Below are 26,812 nucleotides of genomic sequence, written 5' to 3'. Positions count from 1 at the left end.
AATGTCCTTGCGGAGGACTGGCATTTGAAACCAAGCGAGAAAGACAAAAACAGTAAACCGCAAACAAACCGACTTGAAACTCGTTTGAAAACCCAACAATGTTTCGAAACTTAAGCCTGAACCGTGTTTGAACCCCAGTTTCGACACCTGAATTTGAAAGCTTCACGTTGGCTGAAAAAGCTCATTCGGAACCGTTAATTTGAAGCATTGTGCCTCTTGTTGGTGTCCAAATGTGTCTGTAAAAGATCCTCAGTCGTCTGACTGTTCTTCACATGAACGATTCCAAAGTGTTTGTCCAGCAGACCGTGAATAAAATATCTCTGTGAAGCGCATCCGCTGACAAATATCAACAATGGGTTTGTTTTTATTTAGCAATCAAGACTAAAGTACCCAAATACAGCGCCTTTCTGCTAGCAGTATTTCTCATGGCGACATTGGAGCAACCTTGGAACAGTTTTTCTGTCCCGATAATCATTTCAGCGGCAGTTAGAGACGCTGTGTCATCGTCTCACTGCCCATCACCAAGTAAAACTTAAGCTAGGTAGTTCAGTTTCTCCAAATGGCATCTGTTTTTGTCAAGCTACGCAGAGGAAGGCTTGATGCTAACACCAATGATTTAAAACACTGAATCTCAAAAGCAAGGCATTCACGCTAAATCAGGGAAAGATGCGCTGGTTCATTCTCTCAATGGAGTTTATGTGGCCTTTAGCCATCGTTAGCATAGGTAGCCACGCGGAAAATTTCTGTAATTTATTAGCAAGCAGCCGCTGTACATTGTTAGCACATTTGTTTTGATATTCGCCTTGGGTCTTTAAACTCAATTCCCGTGGCTGCCAGGCATGTCATGTCATAATCAGCAAACCGGGACGCTTGTGGATTAGCTTTCTGTTTTTATTTGACAAGACAAAGATTTGTAAAACATGTCCGTGAACATTTCGCCCCTCCCAAAAGCGTATAAAACAAAACACATGACAAAAAAAACAAAAAACAAATAAAAAATCCGAAAGAGAACTCCAGTGTGACAGTCGAGGTCATTGTAGGTTGGTGGTAAGGACTGAAAAAATAAAATTACCGGTACCGGTAAAAACAATAATAATAATAATAAAAAGCAAACAAGGCACGTGTGACTCTGTGACGAACAGCTGTTTTGGGGGGGGGGGGCGCTAACAGCTAACACTTTATCCTTTGTGTGATGTCAAGAGAGCTTCAAATTTCCGTGGCAAGGTAGTCAAATTCAATTTTTTGAGGAAAAAAATGCAGTCGTTTGATTGGCTGAATTTATTTTTTAAATATGTATCAATATTTTATTTATTTATATTGTGTCGAGATAAGTTCAGTGTTTAATTTGTGCAGTCCACGTGTTTGATTAAACATGAAAAGTGGAGGTGGTAAAGCCACCGATTAGTTTGCGTTATTTTTGGAATCGGGCTTGCATGTGTTTGTTAAAAAAAAAAAAAATACATGAGAAGAGGACCATGAAAAAGTCATCGCACATAAAATCGCTATCCCGATATGGGGGTAGGGAGGAATCCCAATTAGATTATTTTTCAGAAATCATTAAGCCATAATGAAGACACCTGCGACATCTTTCAAATGACTCCCCCCCCCAAAAAAAACTAATTTATTCTGTTAATCTTACAATTTTAGTTTTGTAAGTATTACAACATCCTCCCCACCTGCACAAAAAAGACACTTAAATGTTTTAATTTTGTTATATTTTGACTGAAACAATGTGTTCCAGGTTTGTTGTTGCGCTTTTTCTTTGATTTGTTTTTTTTTTCCAGTTATAACTCAATTAAAAAATATACATACAAAACATACGTTTGAAATAAGAAGAGAAAAGAGGAAGATAAGCCTCTTTTTGCCGACGAGATTAGAAAGAGACCGAATGCCTCAATCCTCTAACATCCCGCGTTTTACGCCTACTGAAAGCGATTAGTCATGCACATTTTTGGGCATGATTTGTTAGTTTGGAAAAATAAGATGATTTGTTTCCAGTAAATACAGAGATCAGGTACAATTCTTTGTACGATATTTTTGGCTTTCCCTTATCAGTGTGACTTCTTGTTGCCGTTTTGGATCCAATCCAAGTGCCGATGAATTCAAACATGCACACACTGTCCCCTTTCTTTTTTTTGTGTGTGTGTCCTTGAAAGAAATCCCTTTAAGTGGAGTGTTTCACATAGCATGCAGCAAAACCAACAAACATGATTGTCACCATAATCAGCACAAACACCCTTGAAAAGTGAGCACATTACATTTGATTCAGCAGTTTGTCTGGAGTTTAACTAGTGACTTGTGGGACAAGTACTGTGGGTAAAAAAAAAAAAATCTAAACAAAAAATACAAAACCGAATGCTGAAAAAAAAAATCCCTTTTTCATCTTCAATCGGACTTGGTGAATATTATAAAAATAATGACGCTGCAGTCAAAGAGCTTTGGGAAGGAACAAACTGGTCCTCATGCCATGCACAGTTACATGATTCAAGTTCACATATTTCATTATTAGAAGCATTATTTTTCATATTTTCTTGCGTCGTCAGCATCCTTTGGCTGCGCAGTGACGTTTTCATTAAAAAGTAAAACACGCACTTGCACACCCTCCGGAGAGGCACTGCGAACCACTATCATTTTTTTTTACACCAATAATTATAGATCACCAAAATAATTATCATTCATCATCATTAATATGAGCAGTAGTATTTACACTGTTGATCATTTTGGTACTGTACAACGTTGACATCCACGGTAATGGCAGTATTTTCTCCTCAAATGCTCACCAGACACTTCATTAGGGACACCTTCCAATGAAAGCTTTGCATGTATTTACATAATGCTCAGGTTTCAGCAACAATTGTTACAAAAAGAAAAAAAAAAGAATAAGAAAACTTGATTAGTCGTGTGCTTGCTGTGCATGTGCTTTCCAAACATTCAAAACAAATATACGAGAGCCTCAAATATAAGGGACAGTTCACATATTATTACACAAAGAGCATAAAAGTTAGCATTACTGTTAATTATGATAATTCTTATTAGAATGTGTGACGAATGAAGTGTCCGGTGTGAGTTTAGAAAGCCCCCTCCATTGCTGGATTATTATTATTTTTTGCACGGTTACTAACTAATTTTGGTGAAACCATTGTTTACATCTGGTGTAATTCCATATGTACCACTAGATGGCGGCACACCGACTTTATTTGCATGGTGTAAATTCAGCGTTTCAAGATTTCAGTCAATGATGGAGGGGGATTAACTTCACATGCACATTTGTGTTACATTCCTTGCGATGGACACCTGAATGTGCTCGTGTGTGTGTGTGTGTGTGTGTGTGTTTAAACCCCCCCAAAACAAAACAGAAAAACAATGAGAGCAGACAGTTTTTTTTTCAGAGTTGGGAATGGATTTTTTTTTTTTCCCATGAAAGAAGCTCATGGAAGAGGTTAGCGAGCAGTTAGGGCTGGGTGATTTGAATTGATTTGATGCTCACCTCTAATCATATACATATATACTGTATGTATATCTGTATGTAGTTCCATTGACATGCATTGCTTACACGAACAACATGGCTGCGAAGTGAGAGAAGCTAGTTTACAAAAGCACAATTAGTGCTGACAAACTTTCGACAAAAGGGACCAGCACTTATTTCCACATTACTTGAAAAGAAAAAGACACGTGTTTGTCTCATTGATATAGAAGGTGATGCAAGTTACCGTAATCTAAAGGGGAAAAAAAAATTTTAGCGAGCTTGTTTGGCCATTGTTATTTGCTTTTTCGAGAAGCAAAAGTGGGGGGAGGTGGCGATTAAAATATGAGATAATTGTATTTTTGTGTGTGTGTGTGGGGGGGAAGAGGTACAGTAATTTAAGGCCATATTAAGCAGCCCTAAAAGTAGCCAATCAGCTGCTTTAACCCACACTGTACTCTTATCCTCAGCAGTGAGACTGTGCAACATAAAAAAAGGATGTTGGTTAAAAGTGTTAAAAATATAAGTGTTTAAAAAAAAAACTCACAGCAGGGGATCTCCCAGTGGCCGGCCACGCTTACACGTACATGGCAGGCGAAACAAAGCTCTCGCCACGAGCGATGTTGGCGACCGGCGGAGACTCGTGATTGGTCGAGACCAGGTCCAGGTCCGGGTCCAGATTCAGGTTCATTGCGTCCGGCAGTGGAGGTCCGCTGCCGTTCGGCGTGCCGGGAGTTTCACTGTTCGAGTTCTGCAAAAGAAAAGGCGTTACTCAGAAAATAAAACTAATATGAAGTCCTTTTTCATTTTTTTGTGAAAGATGCAATCTTACAGGAACTATTTTTTGGAGAATTTTTTTCGAATTGTTTTGTTCAAGAAAGTCGTAATAAGTGTTTTTTTTTCCTGATTAAAGTTTGGGCTAATTGAACTAGAGTAAAAAAGTAATTCTTAAATGCTCTTAAGTGCTCTTGTCACAGCTGAAAATGTAATTGAGCGCTCCCCATCTCCCGCTTATTTAGACAAATTTAATTGTATATTTTCTGGAAAAAAGAAATCTTAGAGTAACTGTTTTTTTTTTTAAGAGGAAAGGCAAGAATAATTAAACATTGTTATGGTAATGTGATTAATTTATCAATTTTTTTTTATTAACAGAATTTTATTTTTTTTGCTGAAATAAAATTGAATCCCCCACTTCAAAGCATTGCACCTTTGCAAAACTACAGTCATACTTTAATGGAAAATAAGGTGCGCGGGTTACCCTGACAGGCTCGCTTCCCGTTGGCTCGTAGTAGATGTCTCCTGCTGGGGCGAGAGGCGCCATCTCGGTGGCGCAGGGCACCTCGGACGGCTTGTTGAGCTGCGCCCACGCATTGAAACAGACAAAGAAAATCGCTATACACATGTATATACTGTATACTGAAATAAATACTCTCAGTTTACCCATTCATTTAGCTTACTCACGCTATGCATGTTGCATGAATGCTAACGAATGGAAAATACTCGACACAGGTTGATTGTGGACATTCCGCCATCTAGCGGAAGAGTATTGAATTGTTCTGTCTGTCACTATATGTCGTTAGCGTAAGTAAATGGTCATTTCCAAACCAATTAATGTATATTGGATAATTTCCTGCACAGTGGACGGAGTCTTAAACAAGTGCTAATCAAAAACAGAGACGCTTACCGATAGATGGATTTACTGATTTTGACTCACCAGCTCCGTTGAGCCGCCGCTCTTGACAGGGGGCGGGGGCTTGTGCTTTGGGGGGCCGCTGATTGGACGACACGAATTCATATTAAAATGACGAAACCATATATGGTCATTGAAACAAGCACAGTCGGAGCTGTACAATCAATTCGTCACAGGAATGATCAATAAGCATTCTGATCGGCCGAGGACTCACTCGGCGTCACGCTGGCGTCTGCGGATAAAGAAAACGAGGCCCACCACGATGCCGATGATGGCGAGGGCGCCGAGGAGGCCGCCGATCACCGCGCCGGTCGACGGGCCTGGCGCCATGAGACGTTCCTTCTCTAGGAGGCGACAAATGACACAAAATCAGCACAATGCTCTTGCGTAAGAGCTAATCGGAGACTGAAGGAGTTGGTGAAAGCAGTTTTGCATTTGAATTTTCTCTCTCTCACAAACTAAAAAAAAAAATCCGCTTCCTTTCAAATGGGCGTCAATCATTCATGGATTTTTTTTTGCTATGTGCAGGACGATTCTTATTCAAAAGGTGAATACCAACAAAAGGATTTTCATGACCGGTATATAAAGGAAGTATGAATTTCTGAAAAGTTAATTTTGTAAAAAACAAAAATCACTTTCTCCCACATTAAAATTGGTGAACATGCACCTGCATTGTATTTGTGTTCGAAAATATAAAAAAGGCAAGTAATTTATGAAATATAAGAAGTGAAGAAAATAGAGTAAAAAGGATTATGATTTGAAAGGTTTTTGAATGGAGCAAACTTCACTGCACGTATTGTGCTCTTTTGACATACATGAGTATTTTCTCCAAAGCGAAGCCACGTTTTAAAAAGCAAAAACGTGGCCACCGTCACATTTTCGTTCTCCTTGAACTCTGTCTTGCTCATAAACACGCATATAAAACATGTAGCGAGGTGTCTATTCTCCGTGTGCAGAAAGCGGAACGTTCCAAGGTGACACCCATTTCTTTCTCCCAAGCACTCGAGATGACACCAAGCTGAACAAAAACAAAGAAAAGAACATGACTCGTCTTCTTTGTTTTCCCGTGCCTCACCAGCAGGTGGCACTGCGCTCCAAGCAGAAGCGCACTGTTCCAACAACTGCCGTGATGTCAAAACGAGTCACCGTCTGAACTTCCGATAAAATGTTCAATACAAAATGACTTTTGGAAGACTCTCTGAAATGTTTTTTTTGGGGGGGGGGGGGATTAAGCCGTGTCACTGAAGCTAGCTAGCTAGCTAGCTAGCCTGCTGGCCGGACAGACAGACAGACAGACAGACAGATAGACAGATAGACAGATAGACAGATAGACAGATAGACAGATAGACAGATACAGATAGATAGATAGATAGATAGATAGATAGATAGATAGATAGAAGGTGAAGAGGATAATAAAGGGGAAAATCAGGAAGAGGGGGAGGAAGATAAAGTGCAGGAAAAGGATGTGGAAGCGACACCTTCATTCCCCTTCCTGTGACTCTTAGTCCTCCTCCTACCTTGCCTTCCAACCTTCCTTCATGCTTTGATCCCTCGCTCATCCTTCAGACTTTACTCTAAACGCACGCGCGCGGGCGCAGGCACTTTTGTGCCTTCCAGCGCCGTCTCGCTGTTCATTTGCGCGCATGGAAAAAAAAAGGCATTTCCTGACAAATACACCCCTTTTCCCAAAGAACACTCACACACACGAACGTACACACCCCGGTGTGACTCAAAAAGCATCCGCATAAGCATGGCTGCTCCCATTTACCGCCAAATTGACTCACTGATACTGATGAGTGCGTGCAAAGAAAACATAAATCCATAAACACCACAAACAAGGACGCAAACGTACACACGTAATCACCCCTCCCAAGCCTTCAAAAGACTTCCAAAGTGACGAGGGCTTGGAAATGACTGCAATCAGTCAGCAATTACGATGCATAAAGCAGGAGATTTTGGAGGCTAAAAGCTTCCATTTCCTTTTAGTTGGCCACTTGAAGAGGAAGAGGAAGAGGAGGAGGAGGAGGAGGATGAGGCAGGGCCATTAAAAAATAAAAAAAGGTAATACAAGCCAGTAAAGATGATTTGAAGCTTTGTTGACGCTTCAACTTCGGACCAACACACAGAGGTTACATTTGTTTTCCTGGAAGAAAATGAAATCGAGGCACGGAAGAAGACAATGAATGCAAATCATGCCGACTACACCCTGAATTGGTCGCCAGTCAGTCGCAGGGCACATAGAGAGACAAACGACCATTCACACCCACATGCCCGCAAACAAACCAGCGACCTCAATTCAAGCGAGAAGAAAAATCCACAGAACACACGCTGCTCAAAGAAGAAGACGATCACACCAACAAAGAACCGAAGATTTAAACAAATTGAAACCACAAAAAAATCCATGCACACAAAGAAGCAAAGAATAAATTACAAACAACGAACACAGTGGTGCGCCGCATTCAAGGACAAAGTAATTCAAAGGACAAAAGAATGAAAGACGCCCAAAGAAGGAGACAACACAATTACACCACAAAAGAACACAACGCACTCAGAGCACATCGATGAAGTCAATAATTGACGCTGAGATGATGAATAATTTTGCGCCGAGTGGATGAAGACGTGACAGTAGCGCAGCTCCGACAATTAGCTCCGGCGCACCTTCGCCTCGCTTTTGACTTGCGCTCTCGTCATTGGCTTCCGATTCGACGCGTGACATGTTCGCTTCCCGGGGACTTGACCTGCGATGGTCTCCGAAAAACACGAGGTTAAGCTACCATGACCGCCCACATCCTTTGACCTCACCCTGCATGATTATTAATGTTGAGACCACGTTCTGTCACTGAAAGGGAGAGAGTCTTGTGCGGTGGCAAGGCTTTCGACTCCCCGCAGATACCAAGATGACATAGCTGAACTCAGGAAAAAAATAAATAATAAACATTAAAAAAAAAAAAAATTTTTTACTCAGGCAATTTGTCGGTCAGCGCACAATGCCAATTGATTTTGATAATAGGATTGCGATTAATGCTCATGATTATTTGTATTTATTTATTTTTTTTCACCCAGCCGTTTTTCATTCCTCCCCCATTCCCTTCGGTGTTTCGTCTTTCTCTGCATGAGTTGCGCACACTCAGAGCTGACAACGAGGCACTCTAAAGTCGGCACATTTTGCCAAGTAAAACTTTCCTATTCTATTGGCGGACGATTTTGTTGAAACCAAGTATTATATCCCTCACTTGATTACACACACACACACACACACACACACACACACACACACACACACACACACAAAGCAGGCGAGTGTGACCTTTGTGTTTTAATCTGCCTACCAGTTCCCGTCATTTTGTGTTTGTCTCCCCTGTCCGTATGTCTCTGCCCATTTAACAGATTACACACACCCACACACACACACACGCGCGCGCACACTGCAGTCTGCAGTCGGCACAAATACAAAGAAAATATACAGTGAAAAACAAGGAGTACAAGAACATTGTTGCAGGCAAAGTGGCAGGTTGTGGTAGGGGGCACGCAAACAAGAATACACACGCCAAGTGGGTGTTGCTTGGTAGGACGTGTGCGCATGAGTCTATCTTTCACACGTCAAAAAAAAAAAAAAGCGACAGGAGAAGTCAGAGAATGTTACTGCGAAAAACAAAAAAAAAACAAAAAGTGACAATTTTAAGCCTCAGTGGAGGTGTGTTTGGAGGTTCAATTCGCAGTTGTTCGCATCAATTAGCATGTTAGCATCATCTTAGCTAGCTTCCTTAATGGGTAAACTTTATCAGGCTATTTGTAAAATGCGCAGTTGTGGAGTGAATTGCGGCAGCCATCTTTGGAGAGCATATTGATGCGCCATATTGGGGGGGGGTGTTTTGGCAGCCATTTTGGTCGAACCATAGATATGGCAGCCATATCTATGGAACGCACCATATATTAGCTTTCTATATTTCAGGAAAATAGTCAAGACGGAATGAATAAGGTGGTGACATTTTTTTCACATGATTTTCAGGTCCGCACTATTCAAAGGAGGAGAAGGAGAGGCTGGAGTGGAGGTGGGCGACGACGAGACGAGACAAGGCCCGCCGTAATTGCAGCTTTAGCGCAAACCGCGCTGGAAACGCTTGGTGGTTAAATGCCTCGTGCCGCACGCTCATCTTTTTAAAAAGGAGCGAGATGGCATCTTCGTCACGGCGTCCTGCGATGGCGGACCAAACCGGTCATCGGGTGGTTAATTGCATCATCGCCATCATGATCATTGTAATTGTCATTCAAGTCATCATCATGAACTTTCCCTTCCAGGCCGGTCTCGTCTTTGGACCTGTTCATCCGCCAGGCACCTGCTTAAGGCCCCAACCGTTCTCCCGCTCTATTTACACACACACACACACGCATGCACATGTACAAGCAGGCACGCAGCCGTTCACACACGCAGACCTGCGCACCCACACCCCCACTCACATGCACGCGGCAGGCCAGGAGACGACACGATGCGACATTTACGGACAAATGGACTCACTGATACTGATGAGTGCATGCAAAGAAAACATAAATCCATAAACACCACAAACAAGGACGCAAACGTACACACGTAATCACCCCTCCCAAGCCTTCAAAAGACTTCCAAAGTGACGAGGACTTGGAAATGACTGCAATCAGTCAGCAATTACGATGCATAAAGCGGGAGATTTTGGAGGCTAAAAGCTTCTTTATTCCTTTCAGTTGGCCACTTGAAGAGGAAGAGGAGGAGGAGGATGAGGATGAGAAGGGCAATTAAAAAATAAAAAAAGGTAATACAAGCCAGGTATAGGTAATACAAGATGATTAGAAGCTTTGTTGACGCTTCCACTTCGGACCAGCGACATCAATTCAAGCGAGAAGAAAAAAAAATCCACAGAACAAACGCAGCTCAAAGAAGACGATCACACCAACAAAGAACAGAAGATATCAACAAATTGAAACCACAAAAAAATCCATTCACACAAAGAAGCAAATAATTAATTACAAACAACGAACACAATAGTGCGCCACATTCAAATCCAAAACAAAGTAATTCAAAGGACAAAAGAATGAAAGACGCCCAAAGAAGTAAACAACACAATTACACCACAAAAGAAGACAACGCACTCAGAGCACATCGATGACGTCAATAATTAACGCTGAGATGATGACTAACTTTGCGCCGAGTGGATGAAGACGTGACAGTAGCGCAGCTCCGACAATTAGCTCCGGCGCACCTTCGCCTCGCTTTTGACTTGCGCTCTCGTCATTGGCTTCCGATTCGACGCGTGACATGTTCGCTTCCCGGGGACTTGACCTGCGATGGTCTCCGAAAAACACGAGGTTAAGCTACCATGACCGCCCACATCCTTTGACCTCACCCTGCATGATTATTAATGTTGAGACCACGTTCTGTCACTGAAAGGGAGAGAGTCTTGTGCGGTGGCAAGGCTTTCGACTCCCCGCAGATACCAAGATGACATAGCTGAACTCAGGAAAAAAATAAATAATAAACATTAAAAAAAAAAAATTTTTTTACTCAGGCAATTTGTCGGTCAGCGCACAATGCCAATTGATTTTGATAATAGGATTGCGATTAATGCTCATGATTATTTGTATTTATTTATTTTTTTTTCACCCAGCCGTTTTTCATTCCTCCCCCATTCCCTTCGGTGTTTCGTCTTTCTCTGCATGAGTTGCGCACACTCAGAGCTGACAACGAGGCACTCTAAAGTCGGCACATTTTGCCAAGTAAAACTTTCCTATTCTATTGGCGGACGATTTTGTTGAAACCAAGTATTATATCCCTCACTTGATTACACACACACACACACACACACACACACACACACACACACACACACACACACACACAAAGCAGGCGAGTGTGACCTTTGTGTTTTAATCTGCCTACCAGTGCCCGTCATTTTGTGTTTGTCTCCCCTGTCCGTATGTCTCTGCCCATTTAACAGATTACACCCCCCCCCACACACACACACAGTGTATAAAAAGACGAAGGTTGCTGTGTGCAGAGAAACGGCATTGCTCTGTAAATGATCCACAGCAAATGAGTTTACGTGAAAGACAGAAAGCCCCCAAAGCATCCACCAACAAAGTGGGTCAAAGCTTGACAGGAAAGAGGAAAAAGGGGGGGGGGGGAGCAAAGGAGGAGACAAGGAAGTATGGAGGGTGGGAGGTAGAGCGCGAGCGAGTATAAGTATGAGGGAGGTGGATAAGGTAAGGGAGCAGGAACCAAGGCAGTGAGGAAGGCAGCTCGTGGGATGTGAGATGGAGGAGCATCGCAGCGATTGAGGGAGTGAAGTCATGAAAGGCAGACAGCAGGAACGAGCAATGGAGTAAGTGAGGGGGTAACGGAGGAAGTGAGTAGGCAAGGACAATCCAATCCAAGTGAGCATGGATTTTGGCCTGTTTTACTGCCTCTTCTCCTTTCCTCTCTCCCATGTTGATGTAGTGAGTAAGGGAGCAAATGTGCGCGTTAGATAAGACTCCACGCAGTAAAGTGAAGATATTATGTGTGTATTCGGGTTGCACTTCCTGTTAGAGTAACACTTACTCGTGGGGTGTGCTGACGGGATCGAAGCATATGTTAGCTGCCATCCGCTACCAGGCCAACCATCACTCACCCATTGACACGCACGCACGCGCTCACGCAAACGCGCAGTGCTCTGAGCCCTAGCAGCCTCCCCGCCCTTGCGACCGTATTAGTCAGCCGTCCCACACACTCGCAAAAACGCGCGTGTATGCACAAAGCAGCACGGGCCAAGCGACAACCTACTAAAAACCAAGCTAAAAATAGCACAAATCATAATATCATTCATACACACGCACGCACCCACAGTGTTGAGCCGGAGGGAAGGAGACGATGAGCCCAGTGGAGAAGCTCTCTGTGGGTGTGATCGAGTCAATAGAAGGCGGCCATGGGCGCTCTGTGTCATTGCAGATGGAAAATGAAAGTGATTCTTCTCATATTGGAACTTATTTCCTGTTGTGTATTTCGATCAGCCAGTCGGTCGGTCAAGTTAAATCAGTTGAGTCAAGCAAAGTCAAGTTGAGTCAAGTCGGTCAGTCGACCGCTACACCTTTTGTTCTACTGCTGTCACAAATTTGCGTCACAAAAAAAGCCTCCCTCCGCCTCCCCAAATCAGAAATACTACCGTCCGGTCCCTCAACCAACAAAAACAGCGCTTTGTTTTTGTCTGTCTTCATTTTTTGAAATAGTAAATCCCTGTCAGTCTACTCCAATGGCCCCTTTCCAAGAACCAGGAAGTAGCCAGCTAGCTAACAACTGGAGCGGCCTACTGCTAGTTTCTTGTAAATGACTTAAGTTAACTTATGTGAAGTTTTACGGCTAAATAACGACAGAGAGGCCTGCGAGCGCCAGTGTTGGTATCTCATTGTTGTCCCAGCCTGCTGTCAGCCTGACTCATGACCGCCATTAGCCACCATTAAGCAGTGATAAGCACACTCGTCTTCTTTTAAAGCTTTAAGGTGGAATCCTCGTTGAGGAAAAGTACAGTTAGCATCTGCGGGCCGCGGGGGGAGCATTATCTTCAAACAGAGGACGAGGAGGAGGAAGAAGAAGTGGAGGAGAGATTAGAAAGTGGCATCGAGAGACGAGGAGAAGAGAAGGCGTCGGCGAAAAAAGGAAAAATAATGGCAAAGAAACACAAAGTGAGGGTACGAGAGCACAAAGGAGACACGGATTCCTTCCGCGGAGGCTCCTGGGTGCCGTGCTGTGTGCTGTGATGAGCGATTGCGTTTGGGAGGTTAACGGCTTGCGGGGTGGCTGCACAGCACACGACACAAACATAAAAATGAGACAAGCGGCAATAAAAGGGCTGCGGCAGCGAAACATTAGGAACAGCTCAGAGTCCCCATATATTCCGGGAGCCCGTGTGCCTAATGAAGTGTCCGCTTTACCCGCACAAGGGTTGACGCGCGTGCGCGCAAGCACGGGGTGTCTCCCTTCTATGCAAATTTCCCGCCTCATTTGCATAATAAAAGGCTGTTGTTTCAATTGGAGTTAATGTATGCTGATTTATCCTCCCGTCACCTTGCTGACAAAAGGCAACCCGGCAGGTTAAACGGACAGTGCGTGCGTGTGAACGTGTTACGATGGGGTTGAGTGGTTAACAGCCTCGGGCTCAGAACTGTCAGCCTGTATAGGATATCATTAAAATTCCGCAAGTGCGAAATGTACAGAATGTACCTTTAACGGCACACGTCCATACACGGCCGTACGTATGGGCACAAGCACACAATCGCACAGAGGCAAACAGACGGCTGGTGCTCTGAGGAGCCTGTCAAAAGCGTCTTCACCTGGACCCTGACGCAACGTGATGACCCCCCCAGCCCCCCACTCACACACACACACACACGCGCGCGCGCACACTGCAGTCTGCAGTCGGCACAAATACAAAGAAAATATAGAGTGAAAAACAAGGAGTACAAGAACATTGTTGCAGGCAAAGTGGTAGGTTGTGGCAGGGGACACACAAACAAGAATACACACGCACACGCCAAGTGGGTGTTGCTTGGTAGGATGTGTGCGCATGAGTCTAACTTTCACACGTCAAAAAAAAAAAAAGAAATAGCGATAGGAGACGTCAGAGAATGTTACTGCGAAAAACAAAAAAAACAAAAAGTGACAATTTTAAGCCTCAGTGGAGGTGTGTTTGGAGGTTCAATTCGCAGTTGTTCGCGTCAATTAGCATGTTAGCATCATCTTAGCTAGCTTCCTTAATGGGTAAACTTTAGCAGGCTATTTGTAAAATGCGCAGTTGTGGAGTGAGTTGCGGCAGCCATCTTTGGAGAGCATATTGACGCGCCATATTGGGTGGGTGTTTTGGCAGCCATTTTGGTCGAACCATAGATATGGCAGCCATATCTATGGAACGCACCATATATTAGCTTTCTATATTTCAGGAAAATAGTCAAGACGGAATGAATAAGGTGTTGAAATGTTTTTTTTTTTACATGATTTTCAGGTCCGCACTATTCAAAGCTTCAGGAGGAGGAGAAGGAGAGGCTGAAGTGGAGGTGGGCGACGACGAGACGAGACAAGGCCCGCCGTAATTGCAGCTTTAGCGCAAACCGCGCTGGAAACGCTTGTTCTATAAAGTGGATAAATGCCTCGTGCCGCACGCTCATCTTTTTAAAAAAGAGCGAGATGGCATCTTCGTCACGGCGTCCTGCGATGGCGGACCAAACCGGTCATCGGTTGGTTAATTGCATCATCGCCATCATGATCATTGTAATTGTCATTCAAGTCATCATCATGAACTTTCCCTTCCAGGCCGGTCTCGTCTTTGGACCTGTTCATCCGCCAGGCACCTGCTTAAGGCCCCAACCGTTCTCACGCTCTATTTACACACACACACGCATGCACATGTACAAGCAGGCACGCAGCCGTTCACACACGCATACCTGCGCACCCACACCCCCACTCACATGCACGCGGCAGGCCAGGAGACGACACGATGCGACTCGACGAGGCATAAAGAGACGAGCAGACGGATGTCAGAACGATCAAAGTCGGCGTGAACGTTTGCAAGCGCAACGCAGCGGACGAGGCGCAGACGATACGCTCTCGTCTCTCTGCATGCGATTCCGCGTTGATATCCTTCGGCGTGCGACGCTACAAGCGCACACTGACACTCGCCCGTATGCTGCATTCACAAGGCGACCTGCGAGACTGACAATAAAAATGTGTTCAATGGATTGAAACATTTTAAAACTCTTTATGAATTTTTCTTTCACTATTTATTTCCTGTTTATATAAATTCAAACGGATTTGATGTTGAAACCATTTCACCGACTTTAGGCCCAATCAACCGCCTGTGATGTCACATGCCGTCCTGGTGGCTCCTCCCCTCTCATTGTGTATATGCCTGCCTGGCGAATTTGCGCCCGAAGGCAATCATGCGACACTTTGCCCTCATTGTGTCATTTTGCTCTTTCGTCCCGACGACGGCTGAGGAAAATTCCCGCCGCTTTGCTGCAAATTCCGATAAAACTGACCATGACACCTTTAACACTCCCTCTGCCTCCCTCTGGTGGACGTGGACAGAACTGAAAGACTTAAATGATGAGAGGGCCATCGCAAGTATTAGCTGCCATGCTAGCCTAAATAACGCGCACATTGGCCGGGGTTTACCCGACATGTTGAGGGTGTGGCAGCAGCCGTGTTTTTGGAATGCGCATTGGCGGCCATGTTGGCGAAGTGAGTTTCCGACTTGGGAGCTCACAAACGAATCGCGCAATAGGCGAGTAAACACGGCCGTCGTTCGCATCGCAACCACAAAACTGGCAAGTCATCCACATTGGGCAGGTGCTGCCGGTGTGTGCGCACACACGCGTGCAGACACACATAAAGAGCAACGCGTGTTGCCACGGAGATAAGCGCGAGCTCTGATTCGTACCTGAATCCCGCGAGTGTGCAGACTGAGATTACGGTTCCACTTTCAAACACACACACACACACACACACACACACACACACACACACACACACACACACACACACAAAGGTCAAATTCGCACTGAAATAAAAATACAGCTATCTATTCACAACACACACACACACACACACACACACACATGCATACAGTAGCAGGGCAGAGTGACGACAATAACGCCGGGCAGTATGACTGTAATAATCTCCATGTCGCTCCAAGTGCAAGGCCCGGGCACGACGCCAATGACCAAGAGGAGACGAGATGGAGGTTGACATACACACACACACAGACACACACACACACATAGACAGACACGCACACAGGCAGACACACGCATATGTTGACACTCGCACACAGACACACAAAGGTCAGTTGGTGCAACGCTTTGCTGACACAGTCAATGTTGTGCTGCTCAGCCGAGATGCGGGCGGGCTGTCCGGGCGTTCATTTCTTATGACCTGGGCGGCGCCGGGCCAATCGGCACGGCCCGCGGCGCCTTCGACCATCACGCACATTTAAAAAAACAAAAACAAAACAACCCCCCCCCAAAAAAAATATTTTGTTGCAATAACAACACAGAGTCACTTTTTTAAAACAATAGAAAAATCCCACCAAAAAAGGCCAAATAGGAAATAAATCTTGTTGTATCGTGATAGCTCCGAGTCTTAATTTGCGGGATCCACGTAGCATCCGGTTTATTGCGGAACCTTGTCACTTGGTGAGGCGAAACGCTGCTGTTCCTAATATTTCGCGCACCTAATTTCTACAGCCCTGCCGCAATGCCTTCTGGGTAATAGCCTGATGCCTGTCATTCATCTTTCGGCTCCATTAGAGGAGACAAATAGCTGTTGCCTGCCTCTGTGTACCTGTATTTGCGTGTGTGTGTGTGTGTGTGTGTGTGTGTGTTTTGAACAGCTCTTTCATGTTGTGCTCCTTTTTTGGTCCAATTTTGCCCACCTCTTTTCTGGCAAATGCGCGCACTCACACGCACACGCACACGGGCACACACACACACACACACACGCGCACACACACAGATCTATATCAGAGCGCAGTATGTAGGGGGCTACTTTTCTTCTTGACAGAGGGCTAATGGGACTTTGTCTCATCAGCACAATGAGCCACCTGTTGGTCACGGACCCACAAACACACACGCAGACACAAACACTCAGCGTATATATATCATACCGTCACCCGGCCGACCTCAATACTGCACAGGCCGCACGTTATCGCGGCCTATCTTTGTCTGTTCCTTGACACGTGCATGCGTGACAGATCGGATCAGCGGAGCCAGAGTCCTCTGCATTTTTCGTCAGGATTAAATGGAACAGGCGTCTGCGTTCCGGTCGGTCGCGCACGTCGTCGCTGCAAGTTCAACTTGCGAACGTGGACATCTTATTCTGCTCGGGGTGTTGAACGGCCGTGTTGTTTTTAAACGAGACTTTTAGTCGCGCTTGTCTGCGGCGTCGAGGTTAAAAAAGACATTTGATTTTTTTTTTAAACGGGTAGTGAAGGACCGGCGGGCCTTGGTGCTCACAAGAATCACATCAGTGACTTTAAAACAACCGTTTAGCGCAAGGTGATAACTGGGAGAGAGGATCTGGCAGACATTATTCGACCTTTATTCTATGTGAAGACTTGAGGGTTGCATTATTTCTGCGAAACTAAAAAGGGTTTTCGTTCTGGCAGTGATTGCTTTTTTTATTTTGTATCTTGGCACTACTGTGTCGAATTTTTCGAGCATGTCTCAACCCTTTCGTGCTCCAGTAATGATCAACTGTAAAGTGATGACGTCATTAGCTTTTTTATTATTGCTGCAATGCCTGAGAATTATCAGCCGGTGACGTCATGAAATTTAGGCCATTTTAGAACCCCCCGCCCCATACGCTTCAGCTCTCTGGTGTTTTTCCGAATGCCTTTGCCTTTGATTCAAAGACATAATTTTACATTTATCGCAAACGGTGGACTACGAGGGTTAAAAATAAATAAATAAGTAGCAATTATATATAAAATAAAAATCAATAGGATTGGTATGATTTGGCATGCATTCACACACAGATTCAAATCCAATCAATTCTTCAGCCCTACCCGAAAACAAAGACATTTGCAACTTAAAATCAATCAGATTTTTGTTTTTTTTCCGTCAGACGCTGACCGCACGATGCCCCCGTGCGGATGTAACGCCGCGCGAGTCTTGAGGCGCGCCTCATTAAAAAGTCATTCCCACCTCAAGCGAAATAAAAAAAGATGATGAAACGGTGAACTCCCGACCCTGCTTTGTCCCATTTTGATGCAAATGAGGGAGCGAAGGAGGTGAGCGGGGCTCATTTGCCGCGGCGCAAAGTTCAACAGCTCCTTTTATCACCTGTCAAGTTGGCTGTGACCTCCCGAGTCCGTCCTGTCCATCATAGCCGACCGACTCTCCTGACCCTTCTACAACCCGAGCTCTCGTTTTTCCGACTGAAAATATTATCCATCTGTACTTAACCGCATGCGAGAATGTTTCTCGAATACAGAGGTCAGTGAGAGCAGATCCGGTGAAATTCATATACTTTCAGCCATCTTTAAAATTGGGTTTTTAAAGCCACATCGGCCCAATTAAAAGTTGCGCCACGATGTGCCGAGCGTTCGTTGATTGATCCATCCATCCATTTTCCGAACCGCTTGATCCTCACTAGGGTCGCGGGGGGTGCTGGAGCCTATCCCAGCTGTCTTCGGGCTGTAGGTGGGGGACACCCTGAACTGGTTGCCAGCCAATCGCAGGGCACAAACAGACAAAAAAAACATCCGCGCTCACACTCACACCTAGGGACAATTTAGAGCGCCCAATCAGCCTGCCATGCATGTTTTTGGAATGCGGGAGGAAACCGGAGCACCCGGAGAAAACCCACGCAGGCTTGGGGAGAACATGCAAACTCCACACAAGGAGAGGCCAGAGTTGGAATCGAACCTGCTACCTCTGCACTGTGAAGTAGACGTAATTTACTCTATTTTATTTCATCAAACGCTTAATAAAATCATCCGGATTCGTCTGATAACCATTTCGGACGAGACAGACGGGCAGGTAGCACAAGGTGGTGCGGCGAGGGGATCGTAAGGGATGTCAACTGTGTGATTGTGGCCGACTGACAGCGCAGGTGGAGAGGCTGCTGAGCAGCCGCAACCTGACGTCCTGACGACTGACAGCTCTCTTTAGCGTCAACTCAGCCAGCCCGCCCGGAGCGACTGACTCCAGCGACAGCAAACGCCGCCTCTCTGCTGCCCCCCGTAGGACTTTCCGATCAGCATCCACAGACGTATTATTTATATTTTGGATTATTTATCACTCGGGGAGGCCCGCTGGTGAAGTGGTTAGGGCATCGACATCAAGGTACAGAATTGAACCAATTCCAGCGCCGGCCTCCCCGTGTGGAGTTTGCATGTTCTCCCCGTGCCTGCGTGGGTTTTCTCCGGGTACTCCGGTTTCCTCCCGCATTCCAAAAACATGCATGGCAGGCTGATTGAACACTCTAAATTGTCCCAAGGTGTGAGTGTGAGCGTGGATGATTGTTCGTCTCTGTGTGACCTGCGATTGGCTGGCAACGGTTTCAGGGTGTCCCCTGCCTACTACCCGAAGATGCCTGGGATAGACACCAGCATGCCCCGTGACCCTTGTGAGGATAAAGCGGATCAGAAAATGGATGGATGGATTATTTATCACTGGTTTGGATTTCGGGCTTTGGCTGCATCTTGTGGCAGAGACTCTCCCTAACAACCCAGACAAAAGTTTCAGAAGTTAATCTCGAAAACTTCGACATCCTCCTTTGGACCATTTAATGGACTATTTTCCTCTTTAGAGGGGATTTGTTTTTGAATTTGTTAATATTGACCTGTAAGTCATCACATTACTTGGATGTTCAGTTTCGCACATGGTGGGTGGGCGGGCTACTCCAGACGCCAAACTATAAGTATACAAGATGATTTTCCATAATGTGTTTAATTTATGAAAAACTGTTCAATATATCTTCTTAAAGTATTCCAATAGTTTACTTTGTCTGCGTGTATGAATTATAAATGCGGCGCTTTAAAAACGGCGATAATCACGACTCGTCCGTGCGGCCGACTCCCTTGCGCTTTCTGCCTATGAGCGAAAAAAGTAGGCCAGAATAAAAAAGAAGACTTAAAGGTTCTCGTGGCTCATCTTCACGCGCTTTCTCCTCTTTCCCCATCTCGTTTTTCCACTCCAGACACAACTGCGAGGCGGCGAGGAGCAGCAGCAGCGGAAGCAGCAGCGGCTTTCGGCGCTGCTCCATTTGGCAGCGACCACGGCGACGCCGACTGCATTTATTAATTGAAAAGTTTTTCAATTATCCCTAACTGCTCACTTTTACAGCGCGCGAGAGAGGGTGGAAAAAAATGGCTGAAGGCTTTTCTCCCTTTTAGGCCCGTCTAATTGGTGGCAACTGACAGGAATGGCTGAAGAAAAACTGGCTGGTGTCAAGTCTCCCAAAAAGATGTTTTTGAGCTTTTGTTATGTGGACTATGCCCCCTCACCCCCTTCAAAATTACTTTCCCACTACGAAGCTACACAAGGCGCTGCTGCCGCTTGCGCATTCAGTGGCGTTGGGAAGCTTCAAAGTCAGATTGATGAGGATTGCGCTTGTCACGGCGTCTCAAGAGCGCGGCGTGAAAGGTGAGCTGACAGCAGTTTAGTGAGGGAGAGCCAGTAAACGCAACGGGCATGTCAAGTTAGGAGCCCAAAAAAAAAAGACGGCTTTCTTTTTAAACATCCCCTGTAAAATAAATGCGTTTTTAAAAGAAGACAACTTGTAGACGCTACAAAGATGCCTCGTTGGGTTCCGTCGTACTTCAAACGAACTGTCAACGGTTCGTTGATGTTGTTTACTTTGGGGTTATAAGGCAAAATCTCTCATGGCCAAGAGCGGTTGCTGGTTGAGAAACCAGCGCCAGCGCACGCTTCTTCCCTGATGCACTTTTTCGATCTTGGGGTTGGAGGTGCCGGAGAGTGACGTCTCTCATCTAATGGTGAACGTTGCTATTTTGATTTGTTTCCAAAAATTTATTGAGGGAGGTTTGGGCACTGATTTGGAATAACACAACGTCCAGTTTATTCATTCATTCATCTTCCGAGCCGCTTGATCCTCACTAGGGTCGCGGGGGGTGCTGGAGCCTATCCCAGCTGTCTCCGGGCAGTAGGCGGGGGACACCCTGAATCGGTTGCCAGCCAATCGCAGGGCACACAGAGACGAACAACCATCCACGCTCACATTCACACCTAGGGACAATTTAGAGCGTCCAATCAGCCTGCCGTGCATGTTTTTGGAATGTGGGAGGAAACCGGAGCACCCGGAGAAAACCCACGCAGGCCCGGGGAGAACATGCAAACTCCACACAGAGAGGCCGGAGCTGGAATCGAACCCGGTACCTCTGCACTGTGAAGCCGAAGTGCTAACCACTAGACTACCGGGCCGCACTAACGTCCGGTTTATTCCTACAGCAAAGGATGAATTAAGTACAAGTACACACATGCACACACGCACGCACGCGCACACGCACACACACACACACAATCGCCTTATTTAAAGCTGTGCCCTGAAAGTACAGATGTAAACAAGTTGGCGCAAAACATTCGCTTCGTTGCCACAAATATATAACACACACACACACACGCGCACGCACACACATAAAGACACACGCTATCTGCAAGGCATTCAAAAGTAAGCTGGTCTAATCCTACCATGAGGAGCAGAGGAATAACTTTCACTTTTTCCACAAAAACTTTGCACACGCACACACACATACACTCATGCCCACACAGAAAAACACCCACACAAAAGCCACAACGAAATCAAAACATAGAGGTATGGACTGTAGCTTTTGTCTATTCTTATTGTCCTGACCACAATACACTGTGGCATCCCCTCCAGCTTGAAATGACACATGCTAGCCAAAGCTAGTTAGCAAGCAGCGGCGCTAACAGTCACAGGAAGCTACTAGTCACACAAAGGGAAAGCAAGCAGCAAAGACATCAACAAGGCCAAAAATTTGTGATTTGTCAAGACAAAAAAAAAACCCAAAAAAAAACAAAGCGTGTGTGTGAATGTGTTTAATCCGGTCTGTGAGTCGGACCAAATCTCCCGCCCCCATTGCAGCGAAGGATCACCCAAGGCGGTCAAAGTGTTCGACACCCTCTCATCTTCTCAGCGATTGATGATGAGAGATATGAAAAAGATTGTTTTGTTTAGTTTTGCGAGAGGGAAGACAATCAAGTGTGAAACAGCACGCCGAGGAGACAAATCCTCGTCTAAGTGCGTCGCAGGGAGAATAACAAAATGCTACCCAGGATCAGCATGTGGTATTATTGTCCAAATGTGGCGTGTCGCTCGCCTACTCGCAGCTTTTAAGAACACTTACAGAACACGCTGCATTTTAAGAACACTTTGTTGTTGCTTCTCACAATGAAGGCCGCCCGTTTCCAGAACTTTTGGCAGAATTACTGACTCTATTTGAGAATAGCTTCGCGAGACCTTTTCTTTTTTGGTAGGTCTATTCATTGTGGATAAGCCTACCAAATCTGTTGTTGCTAATTAAAACTGGCTTCCGCGGGCAGAATTAAAACATTAAAAAAAAAATAGAATCAGATAAGTCTATTGTTGTTGTTTGTTTTTTTTTTGTGAGTCATCACCCATTCACCGCCACGCTCTGCTCATATACAGTGACGAAATGTAGAATCTGCCACACGTTAGCATGCGCTTCTGTCTAGAACATGTGGTTCATATTTGGTGATAATGCGACAAAACCTCAAGACGGTCTTTGGCCGAACCCTGAATGTGAAGCTGTGAAGCGACTGAAGCTAATAGCTAAGCGAGCCTCCTGAAAAGCAAAATGACAGTTTTGACAAAGGCTCCTTGAGATTTTTTTTTTTTTGGTGACTCTCCTCATGATAGAAATTGCTAAAAACAATCCCAGAAAGTCTTGCTAACGACCAAACCTATCGTTTGGGGATCTTAGCACCGTGAAAGAAAGTCGCCGTTAAAAGAGCAATGATGTCCGCACTCAGTTGAGCATCCTAAACAAGAAAAACCTCGGATTGGGATCCTGACAGAAGTGCTTGTCAACGCATCCTTGCGATAAAGCACTTACACAGCGGCACAGGACGGACGATGCAAAACTTACGCCGCATCATCCGTCAGCGTCGCGGCTAGCCCGGCGCAGACACGGCTTTCGCCGGATTAACCACGAAAAGCCGAGCTCAATCACTAATAGGTTTCCTCATCCTTCTCTTCGTAGTCAGAAGATGATTCGGGAATCTTTCGATCCCGGTACTGAACTAAAGATGACCCGAACAGCTTGCGCCGTTAAGGCGAGGACAGAATGCCAGGAGATCTCCGGAGAAACGCTTGTTGTCAGGTGGAAATGGACCTACCGCCTGGTCAGAAAATCGGCGGCGCAAAGGAAACATTTTTACTCGCCATAGTCCTCGTACTTTGACCAACTGCTGCTCGGGATTCTGTCCAAATGCACCAGAGTAGAACGCAAGTCCTTGACAAATGGGCAATGCTAAATTTGAATGATCTTTTGGAGGATTTGCCATGGAAACGGCGACGTGAGAGCACTTTCATCACTGCTTAAAACTTTTCGTATTTTCTTCACCAATGAATTACAATTTCAAGTGCCTGGACAAGTTTATTATTATTATTATTATTTTTAGTGGTGGATCAAAGTGTCAATTGAGGGTTATTTTGAGTATTTGGATGGAAACAAGGTTGCTAGTCGTTGCTAGTTGCAGCTTTAATTTTTTTGTCATGAGGAAGGAAGACGTCCTCAATTGCGTAAAATAGATTTTTTGACGACCTAGCCACAAGATACAGTTAAACTTGCAATTTCTGCCAAACTGGAACGCACCACCTGGTAGAAACTCGCAAATGAGATTAGCAGTTTTCAGGATTAACTGCGTTGGTGGTTTTCACACACCCCCTCTTCGTATCAGGCCTTCTTTGTATTCTTCCCCTCTTTGACTTGTTCCCTTTTGAAATTCTCCAGATGGAGCGCCAAGAGAACACCCTCACCGCCACGTTCGCCTGGCGAATGCCAAGCGACGCCCTCGGACTTGGCAGGAGCTTTTTGCGGGCATGTGAGCGGCGAGACTGAGCGTGTCGCTGTGCGAAGATCAATCTCGACTTTTGTCAAAAGACGCAAAACCTCAAGCGACGGGACCATCGTTCTGAAGGCTTTGAAAGTGCTTACCTCAAGGGACTCCGACGGAACTAATTAGGGTCGCTTTGAATAGACGCCTCAAGCAATTGAACCGCAGCATTCAGGACTTAAGTTTATGCCCCGTGGCCATTTTGTGGCCGAAGATTTCAAGGGTATGAGCGAAGGGTTCTCTGTCGTGTGGCGGGTTAGGTTTAGGGGGTACTGGCTCAGGTTTAGGGGTAGGTTCAGGGTTAAATGCAGGGTTTGGGTTAGGTTGAGGGTCACTGTTAGGCTTGTGTTGAGTCAAGGATTTGGGTTAGCTCTGTCGCTTAGCATCATCGGCACCATCCTTACTCAAGTTAGCGGCCAAGCTAACGTTTATGGGTTCGATTTAGGGTGAGTCCGGTTTAGAGTTAGGGTTAACTTTAGGTTTACGGGCCTTGATTCTGCGGCGCTTCATGTCATGAAAAGGACTCCCATGCGGTTTTAACATTCGACAGCATCAACCTCGCGTGATAAATGTTGCTCCCTCGGCGAGGGATCCAACAGTCTGTGATCCTTTCTCAAAGTTTCTTGTGTTTACTTTCTCGAAATGGGTTTTCTCTGAGTTTGATCTTGCCGGATTGCGCAGGAGTGGGGCTAGGGGGCGGGGGGTCTAGACACAGGGAATATACCGTATTTTCTGCACTATAAAGCGCAGCTAAAAGCAATCAATTTTATATATGGATCAATATTCTGATGTCTTGGATGTAGTATTTTACATTTTCTGTCAAGCGCTTTGCTACAGCTGCAACACTTGTGAAAGCGCGATAGAAATAAAGCTGTATCGTATTGTATTCCCTTTAGCTCCATCTAGTGGATGCATAACACAACCGCAGCCACTATTGGAGCTTCTATTCTATGCGCCTTATAATGCGGCGCGCCCTATTTATGAAAACAATTTCAAAATAGGCCGTTCAGTTAAGGTGCCCCTTAAACTCCGAAGCGCCTTATAGTGCGCAAAATCTGTTTTTTGTCAAGTGCCATTCGAGAATTCTGCTGAAGGACTATGAATAAGCTCGATTTGACCTAATCCTGCCGGGAAAAATGAATTAAGGGCATTAGGGGTTCACATTTGGGGTCGCTCTGCCACTTGATAACAACCCTCCTCACAATTTGGTGTCAAGATTTATGCAAATATAATCCGCTGCCATCAGTTAGCTACCTGCTGGTGCATTGTGGATTAATGTCACTGATTGCAGACTTTCCCGCTGAGGTTTGCGTCAGACTCGGGGTTTTCATAAAATGACTTGCGCAAGGAAACAAAAGTTAGAGGCCAATCCCGCTGCATGACTCCGTTGCTAATTAGGTGCCGACGTCGCGGTTCCCGACAAAAGCAGCACGGGAATTCACCGGAGAGAAGACGTACCGAGTCGAACTAACAGTCGGTGCAGGAAGGAGATGAAACCGCTGCCACATTTATCGGGTGAAAGATCCTCAAAACTCTGTTAAGAAACTTGTTTGTTTCTTCATCAAAGACTCTTCGTCAAAGCGCACTCTTCGGGGACGAGGTGACACCAGACACTCTCGACTTTGTGCGATGATGTTTCAGCGGAGCGTTCCGGATGAAACGGCTCGCACGGGGTGTTGAGGAACAATCAACACTCGGTTGACTGTTGTAAAGCGGCTAATCGCCCCTTTTGTGGGTGAAGATCGGCTGACGGAGGCTGAAACATTGCCGCTTTCTTTCAGGCGGACCTTCCCACGCTCAAATGTGCGCAACCCACAGAGTACAAACTGCTTGCTGATGATCACATTTTATTCTTAGTCAAGAAAAAAAAAACCCACCTCCGACGGAGGTGCGAAAAGCCATCGTTACGGATTTTCTTGACAGATTGCGATGCCACACGACAGCACAAAGAAAAAAACACTTTCCAAGTACTCACACAGCAACCCCCCTTTTTTTTTTAACTTATTCCAATGACCAAAACACGTCACATAACACCCACACGTTTTATTTTCAACTGCCACCATGTTTGGAGGTTCCTCTGCCATAAGACATGATGCATAAAGAAATAAAATGTCTTAGCGACAAACGAGAAAGCAGCAGATGAACAAGGCAAACGTATTTGAATCGTAAAACGAGGCTTGATTGACCAAGTGCGCAAATTCCCCATTAATTTCGATCTCCAGGCCTCTCCGTGGTCCGGTCAAGTGTGTTTACATTCACAGAACACTTAAAACAACCCACGAGCGCAGAAGCGCAAATTGTGCGTGGATAACTACCCAAGCGCCAACACCGACGTAAACGACAACACACGAACGACACGAATATTAAGCGTCACAGCAATTACAATAGTTGGCCTGCGCTGATGTTTCCTCTGCTTTGATTGAAATGAGGCTAACCTCTCCGCCTTATTTTAGACTTTAAATGACGGCCGAAACTCTCATTTAAAATATTTACATTAAATGGAATCATCTAAAACGTTTATTTATATTGTTCGTGCAAACGCGGGTGTGTTATGTGACCAATCAGTGCTAACCGAACTGAAGCACGTAGTACAAATCCAGTCCGAGTATGCCGACGCCCTCCTAAGGTGTCACCAACTGGCGACATCCTCGCATTTCAAATCTGCCCGGCAACAAGTTGGACTCTCGTTCATTGGCCGCGAAGAAAGACGGCTCCGTTTTGGGAAAGGGGGCGGAATGGCGCCGTAAATTGAACGCCAGATGGTCGTCATGGTTAGCATAATGCTAATGCGCCTCCACTTTTCCCAAACTCAAGGACGCGAGGCGGCAGGGAGCCGAACGAGCACACACGGTTGGGGAAGGGGGAGGAGCCAGTAACTCCATTTGTGCAATCCGATCTCATTTCGAAGCGGCGAAGTTCTAATCAGGCCGGAAGTCCCGTTTAAATGCCTCCCAGCCGGTTTCGCTGCGTTGTCATGTAAGCACTTTGTTGAAATGGATGATAATATATTTGTAATTAAAATCCTAATCCAAAAGATA

The 26,812-nt window shown here is 45.4% G+C and overlaps 1 protein-coding gene across 1 annotated transcript in view; it reads right to left on the bottom strand.

Moving 5' to 3' along the window:
* Positions 1-877: 877 nt before the first annotated feature.
* LOC127604989 (poliovirus receptor homolog) overlaps positions 878-26,812 on the bottom strand; it is a 103,927-nt gene continuing 77,992 nt past the window's right edge. The window contains exons 7-10 of the mRNA XM_052072447.1: positions 5,368-5,497; positions 5,178-5,235; positions 4,722-4,820; positions 878-4,214 (exon numbers count right to left, since the gene is read on the bottom strand). Of these exons, the coding sequence (XP_051928407.1) occupies positions 4,041-4,214; positions 4,722-4,820; positions 5,178-5,235; positions 5,368-5,497 (461 nt within the window). The 3' untranslated portion in view covers positions 878-4,040. The remainder of the gene's footprint in view (positions 4,215-4,721; positions 4,821-5,177; positions 5,236-5,367; positions 5,498-26,812) is intronic.

The sequence above is a fragment of the Hippocampus zosterae genome, chromosome 7 (genome assembly GCF_025434085.1).
Source record: "Hippocampus zosterae strain Florida chromosome 7, ASM2543408v3, whole genome shotgun sequence".
NCBI lineage: Eukaryota > Metazoa > Chordata > Actinopteri > Syngnathiformes > Syngnathidae > Hippocampus > Hippocampus zosterae.
This window is presented reverse-complemented; position numbering and strand designations above follow the sequence as displayed.